General features: G+C 68.5%; 1 protein-coding gene across 3 annotated transcripts in view; it reads right to left on the reverse strand.

Annotated features, from left to right (window-relative positions):
* Nucleotides 1-6,508: 6,508 nt before the first annotated feature.
* ADGRB1 (adhesion G protein-coupled receptor B1) overlaps nt 6,509-12,500 on the reverse strand; it is a 62,258-nt gene continuing 56,266 nt past the window's right edge. For 2 of the 3 annotated variants that reach the window (XM_080646969.1, XM_080646971.1), the window contains 5 exons: nt 11,086-11,140; nt 8,644-9,329; nt 8,111-8,146; nt 7,856-7,960; nt 6,509-7,215 (listed from right to left, as the gene is read on the reverse strand). In XM_080646969.1, the coding sequence (XP_080503095.1) occupies nt 7,021-7,215; nt 7,856-7,960; nt 8,111-8,146; nt 8,644-9,329; nt 11,086-11,140 (1,077 nt within the window). In that variant the 3' untranslated portion in view covers nt 6,509-7,020. The remainder of the gene's footprint in view (nt 7,216-7,855; nt 7,961-8,110; nt 8,147-8,643; nt 9,330-11,085; nt 11,141-12,500) is intronic. The other variant, XM_080646970.1, reaches the window with a different exon arrangement.

A 12,500-nucleotide genomic window follows, 5' to 3' on the forward strand; every position in this document is an offset into this window, starting at 1 on the left:
AGGGAGGGCCAGGGAGGGCCTGGGAGGGCAGGGGCAGGCTGGGGCCGCTGGTGCGGAGACCGGAGTGGGGCAGGGCCCTGAGGTCCCAGGCGCTGAGCTGTCTGAGACACCCCACTCCCAGCGCCCCCGCCCCCCCCCAATCTGCCTCCCCAGGAAGCCCCAGTGATGCGAGGTCTGGGTGGGGAGCTCCTGCTGCCTCGGACGCCTCCCTGGGGGGTCCAGATGGTGCTGCCAGAACCATGCTGAGCCCAGCGACACCTCCTCCGCCCAGATGGCTGGCATCCGCCCTCGCCCGGCGGCTGGCCCCACCCCCATTGGGGTCCCCACTCGCTGGGAGCCAGACTTGGGGTGCCCGGGGAGGACCTATAGGAAGACCCCTGCCCTCCTGGGGGCCCTGCCCACATGGCCCTGGGGCTCGGGGCGGGGCCTGCACTTCCCCTGAGACGCTGCCTGTGAGCCCCAGTCTCTGGACGAGTGTCCTCAGGCCGCCGCCGCCTCAGTTCCGGGACCCTGGGTGCTCCTTGTCCCTGGCCTGCTGTTCCGGGGGGGGCGGGGAGGGCACAGCACCAGCCAGGCCCGCCTGGAAGGAGGCTCCCCCCCCCCGCCCCCCACAGTGGGGAGCCCTCACTTCCGGCTCTGTCTTAGCTGGAGCTGTTCCGCCTGCGTGGGGCAGTGACTCCCTGGGGTTATTTTGGGGCCCGAAAGAAAACCCCGCTGCTCCCCCGCCCGGAGGCGTGCTGAGTCACAGCCGGCTGCCCTGCTCTCACGGAGGGAAACTGAGGCCAGTGGGGAGGGGCGGGCCCAGGCCCAGGGCTCCTGCTTCCAGCCAGTCCTGCTGCCATGCGTGGGGTCAGAGGCCGGAATGAGCCTGCCCTGGGCGGGGTCTCGCCCCCGTGGCCTTGCTGGCTGCCCTGAGCAGACCCTCCAGGGCTCGGGGACAGCACAGAGGTGCCGTGTGCCGGGGTCCCACAGGGCCCAGAAACACCCCACCTCCCACGACCCACTGTGTAGGGGGTCCGAGTCCTGCCTGGACCACTGGCAGGGAGTGTAAGTGGGAATTTGGTGGAGGCCTGTGACCCCTGCCTGCACCCCTGAGCTCCAGGTCTGGGGGGCACCTCCCGGGAGCTGGGGGCAGGGCCGCCTCAGAATCGTGCCTCCAGCCAGGCCACCAGGGGCTCCAGACTTGACAACTGGCAGAAAGGGCTGTCCCAGGCAGGGGGGTGGCGAGGAGGGGGCGGCAAGGAGGGGGGTGGTGGGAGGGGGCGGCGAGGAGGGGGGTGGCCGTTTCTGGGCTTCTGGGGGGGACATCAGCCGCTGCACTCGGGAGCCGCACGAAAGCCCTCGTGCGAGGACCCTCAGAAAGCCGCAGGGAGGTGGCAGCTGCCAGGCCCGTGTGCCCCGGGCACACGCCTGGTTTCAGGAGGCCACGGTGAGCTGGGGCGGGTGGAGCTGGTCTGGGGAGGGCACTCCCAGCCATGGAAGGTTCTGGAACATTGAGGATTTGCTCCTCTCTGGGGACAAGCCCTGTGGGAAGCAGGGCCTGGGGACGTGGGCGTCTGGAGGGTCTGTCCATCCTCTTGAGTGAGTCCAGGAGGAGCCAGCAGAGGTTGGGGGTCCACTGGGTGGTATGGAGCAGCCCAGACGGCGCCGAGAGGGTCCTTGGGATGCGGGGAGCACAGCAACTGAGAACAGCCTGCTAAGGGCAGGAACCGCCCACACGGCAGGAGGGGAGACTGCAGGAGGGACTTCCTGGCAGCAGCCGTGTTGGCAACTGGGGGGCCCAGAGAGGGGGGGTGGAGGGCGGTGCGAAGGCTTCCCAGAAAGAGCCGCTGCCCGCCCAGAGGAGGGCCGCTCCCACAGGGCCCAGGGGCTCCCGGGGCACCCTCCCTCCTGGCACCGTGCGCGCTGGTGACAGGAAGGGGAATGAGCAGATGGGGTCAGGTGAGGACAGGCTGCCTGCACATCTCAGCTCTGTGGGGGCTGATGAAATGCGAGTCCCGTCAGCTCCACCCCCTCCGGTGACTCAGACATGCTAGTCACCCTCCTGAGCTGCTCCTTCCTCCATCCGCGAGTCACCATCCTCCTCCAGATGCTCCCCGTCTGTGGGAGCGAGGGACAGGGTGGCCCGGTGAGGTCCTCATTTTCAATCCAGAAGCACCACCATCAGCAATGCAGATCACGTGGCTGCCGCTGTGGGTGTCACCACCCCCAAAGTCACTCCCCACCACCATCGACCACCCCCTGCAGCTCTATTACCGCATCACCACCATCACCATCACCACCACCATCACCACCACCATCACCATCACCACCACCTCCATCACCATCACCACCACCTCCATCACCATCACCACCATCACCACCACCATCACCACCATCACCATCACCAGTCACTTCCCACCACCATTGACCACCACCTGCAGCTCTATTACCATCGACCACCACCTGCAGCTCTATTACCAACATTGACCACCACCTGCAGCTCTATTGCCGCATCACCACCATCACCATCATCACTACCACTATCACCATCATCATCATCACCACCATCGACCACCATCTGCAGCTCTGTTACCACATCACCACCATCACCATCACCACCACCACCACCACCATCACCAAAGTCACTTCCCACCAACATCGACCACCACCTGCAGCTCTATTACCAACATCGACCACCACCTGCAGCTCTATTACCACCATCGACCACCACCTGCAGCTCTATTACCACCATCGACCACCACCTGCAGCTCTATTACCGCTATCACCACCATCACCACCATCACTACCACTATCACCATCTTCACCATCACTATCATCACCATCGACTACCATCTGCAGCTCTATTACCACATCACCATCATCACCACCACCACCATCACCACCACCATCACCATCACTATCACCACAGCTACCAGGATCTGCAGCTCCAGCTCCAGCACAAAGCTGTCGCTACCACCTTTGCTGTACAACTGTCTTCCCAGCGTGGTGACCCCACCGTCCTCAGCTCCCCCGCTCGCAGGGCCTGTGGTGCTGCTGAGGCAGATGGAAGTGGAGGAGGAGGAGAGCTTAGCTGCAGTGGTGGACGGCAACCTGTGACGTGCACAAACGTGCCAGGACGGTGAAAATGCCAAGAGCTCTCTGGGGCCTGGCCAGGCCCGGAGGGAAGGAGCCCGTGGCGGAGGGAATGCAGGTGGAGAGGCCATAGCTGCCCGGGGGTAGCCTGCCCTCTGAGGAACTAGAACCAGGGCGGTGGGGCTCAGACTCGCCACCGGGGCCACCGGCAGCACCGCTTGGCCCTGAATCTCCGTGTCCTCAACTGTGGACGCCGTCAGGGCCCCTGCCTGTCCCGCTGTCGGAGCAGCTGGAAGAACAGGCACGCCGCAGGCCCCTCCCTGGCCACAGCGCCCAGAACAGGCTCAGGGGCAGGTGACCAGGCCCGGCCCGGCTGGAGCTAGGACAGTGCGAGTGTGAGATGGCACGTCCCAGGACGGGCGCACGAGAGGCGCATCCGTCACGAGTGGGTCAGACGAAGTGCCAGGAGCTCAGCGGGTCAGGCTGCGCCCAATCTCACCAGCCGCCCGGGCTTTTGTTCCCGGCGGCGCTGAGCCTGCAGCCTCCGACAGCGCAGTGCCCGAGCGCCCCCTGCTGGGGAGGCCGCGCTCTGCACCGGCTCCTCGCGGCTGCGGTGTGCCACCCTCCCCTCCCTCTCCGCTGTCCTCGTCCAGGGTCACCTGTGGCCACGCAGTCACCGTGGTCCCTGTGCATCCGGGGTGATCACTCGTGGTCACCCACAGTCACTGCCGTCACACGCAGGAGGTGGCACCCACCCTATCCATGCCAGGTTCCCCTGCTGGGGGCGAGATTCCTGGAGCTGAATGGTGAACTGGGGGCGGGGGTTGAGGCGACGCGTGATGGGCAGGTGCCGTGGGAACCCCGTGCCAGGCAGCCCCTTTCAGCTCGGCTTCCTTGGTTTCATTCTGAATGACGTGGTGGCCTCCCCACCTCCACCCCTTCTTCGGGCGGGGGCCTCAGTCCATTGCCTCTGGGACCACAGGTGTGGATTGGCTGCCTGAGGCCCTGGGGGTGGGGCCTCAGTCCATTGCCTCTAGGACCACAGGTGTGGATTGGCTGCCTGAGGCCCTGGGGGCGTGGCCTCAGTCCATTGCCTCTGGGACCGGACCACAGGTGTGGATTGGCTGTCTGAGGCCCTGGGGGCGGGGCCTCAGTCCATTGCCTCTGGGGCCACAGGTGTGGATTGGCTGCCTGAGGCCCTGGGGGCGGGGCCTCAGTTCATTGCCTCTGGGAACACAGGTGTGGATTGGCTGCCTGAGGCCCTGGGGGCGGGGCCTCAGTCCATTGCCTCTGGGAACACAGGTGTGGATTGGCTGCCTGAGGCCCTGGGGGCGGGGCCTCAGTCCATTGCCGCTGTGGCCACAGGTGTAGATTGGCTGCCTGAGGCCCTGGGGGCGTGGCCTCAGTCCATTGCCTCTGGGGCCACAGGTGTGGATTGGCTGCCTGAGGCCCTGGGGGCGGGGCCTCAGTTCATTGCCTCTGGGAACACAGGTGTGGATTGGCTGCCTGAGGCCCTGGGGGCGGGGCCTCAGTCCATTGCCTCAGGGGCCACAGGTGTGGATTGGCTGCCTGAGGCCCTGGGGGCGGGGCCTCAGTCCATTGCCTCTGGGAACACAGGTGTGGATTGGCTGCCTGAGGCCCTGGGGGCGGGGCCTCAGTCCATTGCCGCTGTGGCCACAGGTGTAGATTGGCTGCCTGAGGCCCTGGGGGCGTGGCCTCAGTCCATTGCCTCTGGGGCCACAGGTGTGGATTGGCTGCCTGAGGCCCTGGGGGCGGGGCCTCAGTTCATTGCCTCTGGGAACACAGGTGTGGATTGGCTGCCTGAGGCCCTGGGGGCGGGGCCTCAGTCCATTGCCTCAGGGGCCACAGGTGTGGATTGGCTGCCTGAGGCCCTGGGGGCGGGGCCTCAGTCCATTGCCTCTGGGAACACAGGTGTGGATTGGCTGCCTGAGGCCCTGGGGGCGGGGCCTCAGTCCATTGCCGCTGTGGCCACAGGTGTAGATTGGCTGCCTGAGGCCCTGGGGGCGTGGCCTCAGTCCATTGCCTCTGGGGCCACAGGTGTGGATTGGCTGCCTGAGGCCCTGGGGGCGGGGCCTCAGTTCATTGCCTCTGGGAACACAGGTGTGGATTGGCTGCCTGAGGCCCTGGGGGTGGGGCCTCAGTCCATTGCCTCTGGGACCACAGGTGTGGATTGGCTGCCTGAGGCCCTGGGGGCGTGGCCTCAGTCCATTGCCTCTGGGGCCACAGGTGTGGATTGGCTGCCTGAGGCCCTGGGGGTGGGGCCTCAGTCCATTGCCTCTGGGACCACAGGTGTGGATTGGCTGCCTGAGGCCCTGGGGGTGGAGCCTCAGTCCATTGCCGCTGGGGCCACAGGTGTAGATTGGCTGCCTGAAGCCCTGGGGGCGTGGCCTCAGTCCATTGCCTCTGGGACCACAGGTGTGGATTGGCTGCCTGAGGCCCTGGGGGCGTGGCCTCAGTCCATTGCCTCTGGGGCCACAGGTGTGGATTGGCTGCCTGAGGCCCTGGGGGCGGGGCCTCAGTCCATTGCCTCTGGGAACACAGGTGTGGATTGGCTGCCTGAAGCACTGGGGGTGTGGCCTCAGTCCATTGCCTCTGGGGCCACAGGTGTGGATTGGCTGCCTGAGGCCTGGGGGCGGGGCCTGGCCAATCCTCTGTCCCCGCCTCAGCTCCCAGCCGGGCTCAAGTGGAGGCTCAGGGCGCCCCCTGCTGGGAGCGCGGAGAAGAGGCAGGACCCATGTGAGTTTCTTGCTCAGAAACGGAGAGTCCTGGGCTGTGAGCTGAGGAGGAGGTGGGCGGGCGGGACAGAAGTGGACCTGGCATGTGCCCCGCACCCGGGCATAGGAGGGCAGCTTCGGGTGTGCTCACCCTTGTCCCTCACACCTGCCTCTGATGGGGGGACCACCAAGGCCTGGAGGTGTCCTGGAGCCTGGGACTGCAGCCCCAATCCCGCCCTGGCCCTGCCCCAGGACAGAGGGGGAGGCGGGTGGGACGGGGGCGCAGAGGAGGACATGGTGGGGCCCCCAAGGCCAGCCAGAGGCGGGGGTCCCAGGGCCCCGAGGCTCCCTCCCTCTCCCCATGTCCCCCACTCTGCATTTCTTTCATCATCTCAGGCCGTGCCTCCTGCGATGCATCGGGGCCAGGGAGTCAGGCCTGCCCTGTGCGTCGAGAAGTCTGAGGAGGGGCCAGCCAGCACCCTAGGCTCCCCATGAGGCCCCTCAGCCCCCCGGGAGGCCAGAGGCTGCCTGGAGCCACGTGACCACAGGCCTGGGGGTCATGGCCCGCAGAGGGGGGGGGGCACTGGGCAGGTGAAGCTGAGATGCCAACCAGGCAGCCCAGCCCCTCTGCCGGGTGGAGGGACCAGGCTGGTCTGCAGGGCCCAGGCCAGCCCGAGGAAGGCCACACAGAGAGGGCGTGGGTTTTTAGTTCTTTTTATTGAAGAAAAGAAAAGGAGAGAAAAAATAGATTCCCCAGCCCTGCTTCGTCCGGAGGCCCTGGTCCCGCGCGGGGGCAGGAGGGCCAGGCAGGGCCGGTGGCTGGCTGCTTCCCGAGGGATGGGGGCATCTAAAAAACGGTGCCAGGCCGCTGGCCAGCAGGCTGGTCCTCTGTTGCAGCAGCTCAGGTGAGCATCCGGTGCCGGCCGCACCCAGCCTGGCATTGTCCCCGGCCGCCTGTCCGACCGCCGGGGCTGGGTCCGAGGAGGGCAGAGGCACCTTCTGGCCTCCGGCGCCCTGTGCCACGGGGGCCGCCGCCTCCTGTCCCGCTGGCTCTGGTCCCAGCACTGCGGGCCTCCGCGGCCGCCGTCCGAGTGCCCTGAGCCGGGCGCGGGCCTGGCCCGCCGCCCTCGAGCGTCTGTGCCCGTCCTGCGGTAGCGGCGGGCCGAGCAGCATCCCTCCTCCGTCCGGTGTGTGGCCACCGCCCGCCCGCTCAGACCTCGGTCTGCAGGTCGATGATGTCCTGGCCCACCAGCGGGATGGTGGCGCCCGACTTCTCCCACTCCACGCTCCGCAGCTCCAGGGGCGACGGCGGCAGCGGCTCCAGCTCCTTCACCCACGCGGGTGGCCCGTGGGCCTTCCGCAGGCTCTCCCAGGGCCGCTTGTTGGGCGTCTGCTGCTTCTCTGGCTGCGGGCCGCGGGCAGTGGAGGCGGGGGGAGGAGGGAGGGAGAGAAGGGTGCAGACAGGAGTCAGAACAGCAAGGACCGACCAGAGAGGTACAGACGGGGTGGGAGGCCCAGCCTTGCCCAGAATGCACAGGGGCTGCGGCCCCCTCCTGGGTCAGGGTCTGCGGGGGGGGGCCTGCAGGGAAGGGCACGGCAGGCCCTGCCTGCTCAGCACCCCGTATGGCTCTCCCCGCCTCTGAGAGGCAGTTGCCCCGCCTGGACGTGTCCCAGTCCCTCGAGGGGCAGCGTGGGCTGGCCGGGCGCCAGGGAAAGGCTGGAGGAATGAACAACTGAGTCAAGTGGGGTCAGAGGAAGGCGGGGAGGGCAGGCTTACCTACGGGCTCTCTCTCGGGGCCTTGCCCCTCGCCCACAGTCCCACACCCTGCCCCCTGCCCCCCCGCCCAGTGCCCTGCCCCCCCGCCCCTGCCCAGTGCCCTTCCCCCCCCCCGCCCAGTGCCCTGCCCCCCCGCCCCCGCCCAGTGCCCTGCCCCGCCCCCCGCCCAGTGCCCTGCCCCCCCCCCCGCCCAGTGCCCTGCCCCCCCCCGCCCAGTGCCCTGCCCCCCCCCCCCCCCCCCCCCGCCCAGTGCCCTGCCACGGCAGACCTTGCTCTCGGGGGCCAGCACCTCCTTGTCCTTGTCCGCGTGCTGCAGCCTCCGGCTCAGGTCCTGGAACATGTCCTGGTGCCGCTTCCGCGTGTGCATGATTTTCTGCGGGGGGGGGGGGGGTGCGGGGGGGGCAGGCAGACCCTGAGCCCCGAGGGCACCCGCTGGCCCTCTTCCCCAGGCCCCTCCCTGTCCGCGGGACCAGCCTGAGCTGCCCCCTGGCCCAGGGGTCTGGGGAGGGCACACGGGACCCACCTCAAAGTCCAGTTCCGCATACCGCGACTTCCGCCTCTGTGGGGGGAAGGGTGGTGTGCCTTTGTAACCAGCACCCCAAAACCTCCCCATCCCACGTCCTGGCCTCTCCTTGCCTGAGGACGGCTGCAGGGACCCTCACCCGTGCAGCCCTCGGGCGCAGACTCCCAGCCTCGGAGCCCATGTCCCACAGCCCGCGGGGGCCTGGGGCAGCCTCCGGCTTTGTGGGTCTCAGAGGGACCCCCGGTGACCCCCCGACTACGGAGAGGGCGGGATGCGAGCAGGTCCCTTGCAGTGGGCGAGGCCGCCCTCCGGGACCCCGAGAGAGGCTGCCGTGGCCCAGGGCCCAGCGGGCAGGGGGGTGCTGGAGGCGGCCGGGACACCCCTCTGGGCAGAGCCAGGTCTCTCGGTCCGAGGCCGGCCGAGGGGACAACTCCAGCCGGACCCTGGCTGCGTGGCCATCCCTGAGGCCCAGGACGCCACCTCGCCTTCGTCCTCCAGGGACCCCTCCCCCCCTCCCCCCCCACAGCCCGCACCTCCAGGGAGCTCACGGACAAGGTGGAGACGTTCTCGTTCTTGGTCCCGGTGCCCGTGCTGGGCCCCGGGTGGGGGGCGGGCTCCCTGGGCTCCCCCAGGCTGGGGGGCGCCGGCTCCAGGGTGGGCGGCGGGGGCAGAGGCTGCTGTGGGGGCGGGGGCGGCGGCGGCGGCGGGGGCTGGGCGGGGGGCGCCTCGGGGGGCTGGCGGGAGGGCGGGCTGCGGGCCGGGAGGCCGGCGTCGGGCGTCATGCTGAGGTGGATGAGGCGTGTCTGCGGCATCTGGTCGATGTGGATGCTGTACTTGGGCCCCTCCGGAGGCTTGGGCCGCAGCGTGGCCGTGGCCGTGGGCAGGATCACGTAGCTCGTGTCCAGGGCTTTCTCCTGGGCCCGGCTCAGCTCCGAGTCCAGCTTCTTGAAGATGTCCCCGTCGCCCACGAAGGAGGACTTGGGCGCGCGGCCCTTCTTGAGGGTCAGCGAGTGGTTGGGGAAGTCGGGCAGCGGGCCGCCGGGGCGGCGTGGCGAGCCGTGCGTGTGCAGCTTGGACACGTTGGCCGGGAGGCTGTTGAAGTTGGGGGGCGGCACCTTGGCGTGGGCCAGCTTCAGCTTCTCCTCCTCGGGCAGCGAGGGCCGCTTGAGGGTGCCCGTGATGGTGGCCGTGCGGCAGGCCGCGATGTCCTTGTTCAGCACTGAGGGGCGGGGCAGGGTCAGGGCGCCTGGCCGGGGCCCCCTGGGCACACCCCCTCCTGAGCTCGGTGCAGCGGCAGCCGGAATCCCCTTTGTACTTTCCAACAAGGCTCTCCTCCCGCCCTGCATAGGGTGGGCGACCCCCCACATGCCCTTCAGAGGCGGGGTGGCCTCCCACGGCCCTGGGGGACCCGTGCTGCCCAAGGTGCAGGGACACCGCTCCTGGGTGTGGGTGGGACCGCCCGTTCCTGACCAGCTGCAGGGGGGCCAGGCTGCCCTGACCTCTAACCTGGGCTCCAGCATGCCCGCCACCCGCCTCCATCCTACCGGCCCATCGGCCTCGGTGGCCCCCGGAGGCCCCGAAGCAGCCAGGCCCGGCTGCCCACCAGCCCCCCTCAGGGCCCCACCTCGGTAAGCTGGCTCTGACCGCAGCCTCCCCTGTGGCCCGGCGGCCGGCCCCTGCCACGCGGCCCAGCCCAGGGCCGGCGATCGATCGGCCGCTGCCTCCATCCCGCTGTCCAGCACATAGCCCCCAGCTGCCCAGCCGGCCACGCGCCCTCCACGGCTCGCAGCTTCCCAGGCCTCCTCCCTGCCGCTCCTCTCCACTCTGGATGCCACACCTGCCCCGCGCCGGCGGCCCTGACCTCCGCTCTCTGTGGCCCCAAAGGGGACCCACATCTTCTGGATAAACCCGTGCCCCAGGGCCGGGAAGGGCTCCACCTGCTGCCCCTCCCATTGGGGTCTTCCTGCCCACCTCCCAGCAGCCCTGACCCCATGGGCCAGGCTTAGCCATATCCCCAGTTAGGAAGAGATTGGAGGCCACCCAAACAGGGCTGGGCCGGGCCCCAGAGCCCCCCAAGACTTGAGGCCTCCTACCAGGGAAGTTGGCTAGATAGCATGAGCCTAAGAGAGGGGCGGCTCCAGCTCCTGCTCAGCCCAATGCAGAGATCACCTCCTCCAGGAAGCCCTCCTGGGTCTCCCTGGCCCCAGCTGGCGCAACACCCTCCCCTCCCCCGGGGCTGTCCCAGCTCTCCAGGGCTGTCTCTGGAGAAGGTGCTCCTCAAACACCTGGCAGACCAGAGGGAGGGTGGCCCCCCCGAAAGACTGCCCGTCAGGGCCCCAGACCCTTGGGTCACAGAACAATGACGCTTGGTCCCAGGCCCTTTTTGCCCTTGCTTCCAGGAAGCTCAGCGCCAGCCTAGGGCTCAGCGGTGGGTCCTCCCTGCTCTCCTCCTGCTCCCACTGATGCGCCCCCATCTGAACCCCCCCCCCCCACACACACCCTCCTCCACGGCTGGACTCACAATGAAGAAATGAAGGACACACAGAACAGGAGCCGGACGGCGGGCAGGCGGGGGGGTGAAGGGGAGGGGGGGTGGGGACAGAGCTGGCCCAGCGTCACTCCCTCCGAGGAGGAGGTGGAGGCCGAAGACCCGCAGAGCTGTGGGTGCTGCAGACTGGGCTGAGGGGCAGGCGGTCTGTCCAGGGCCCAGACCTCGGCTATCCCACAGACCCTGCCTGCTGCCTCGGGAGGTGTGGGCGCTGGTGCAAACCAGGTCTGTGCTGGGCCCAGACCCCGAGGGCTGTGTCCCCTCGGACAGGGCTCCGGGCAGCAGTGCCTTGGTCGGAAGGGGGGTCGGTGGTGGGGGGGCTGTGGGAGGCAGGGGTCGGATGAGGACAGACGAATGAACGGACAGATGTACGAAGAAAAGAAAAAGAAGCAAGTGGGCCCCGGCGAGGGCCACCTGTCGCTCTCACCTGTCAGGCGCTCACCTGATCTACAGGCCAGATCCACATCCTTCTCGAAGTCGGTCTGCAAGACAGACGGGCTGGTGAGGGCGGGGGGGTGGGGGGTGGGGGGGCGGGCGCAGGGCTGCCGCTGCCCGGGGCACCGTGAGGCCTGCAGGCTCGGGGGGAGGGCCACGCTGCGGCTGCAGCCATGCCCTGGAGGCGTGTGCCCACGTGCGGCAGTGTACGTGTGCACACAGTCCTGAGGGCTAAGGGGGTCCACACACTCAGGGGTGCCCACGTGCGGGTGTGTTCACACGCAGTGAACTCCTGGCGGGCGGCTACGCCTTGAATGCTCTCGCCTGTGTGTGCATGGGTACATGCATGTGCACATGCATGCACACATGTGAGCAGTGCAGACATTAAGCCCATGTGTGCGCGCGCACACACACATGCACACACGTGTAAGCAATGCGCACGGGCACACATATGCGCACACATGCGCGCACACACGTGAGTAGACTCTCAGCTCCAGGGCATGCGTGGGTCAGCTGGGAAGTAGGGGGCCAGTCCCCCACAGCTGGCCGCAGTCTCCCCCTTTCCCTGGGCCTCCAGTATAGGAAGCCCTTGCTGCCCCCCACACCTCTCCAATGAGAGCCCCCTGCTCCCCAGGCCACCACCTGCTGCAGCCCCCGCCCGTCACCCCTTCGGTCCCTGCCGCAGCCCTGGGTGAGGGCATAGCGGCTGGCAGCAGGGAGAGGCACAGCAGGGCTGCCACTGATATCCAGTCCCAGGGAGGCCTCGGCTGCCCCTTGAGCAGGGGCCTGGTCCCTGCTGCACGCAGCACCCACCCCCTCCCAGGCTGGGGGCTGGGGCGTCCACTTGGGCCCCGCAGGCTGGTGTGGGGCCGTCCCAGGGGCGGCAGGGCCCACGGCACGGCCAGGCCCTCCATCTCGAGCCTGGAGGCGCCGTCCCTGCAAATGCAGAGGCTGGGTCAGTGGGGAGACCACAAGTCTGAGGTCAGAGGTCAGGCCTGGAGCAGAACCGGGGGTCCAGGACCCCAGCTCCTCCACCTTGGGCTCTGCCGAGGCCCTGCCTGGGACCCTAACCACCACCGTGAGGTAGCCAGGCCCCGGAAGACCGGATGAGGGCCTCCTGCTTGCCAGGCTCACTGCGTGCCAGGGGCACCCCGTGGGCAGCAACCTCGAAACGGCCGTGTAGAGATTCACCTAGAGCACTACTGGGGCCGGAACAGGCAACCTGAGGGGCAGTCAGGGCGGGCTCCCCGGAGAAGGTGGCATCCCCGTGGACAGGGTGAGCAGCAGGAGAGGGCGGGGTGTGCAGGGGGCACCTGGGGTGGAGGACCCGAGTCCGGTCCTAAGGGGATCTGGCTGGGGACAGGGCCACGGCAGGTGGTGTGAGTGGACAGGCCAGGCTGGACCCCA

The sequence above is a fragment of the Plecotus auritus genome, assembly GCF_963455305.1.
Source record: "Plecotus auritus genome assembly, chromosome: 11".
Classification (NCBI taxonomy): Eukaryota; Metazoa; Chordata; class Mammalia; order Chiroptera; family Vespertilionidae; genus Plecotus; species Plecotus auritus.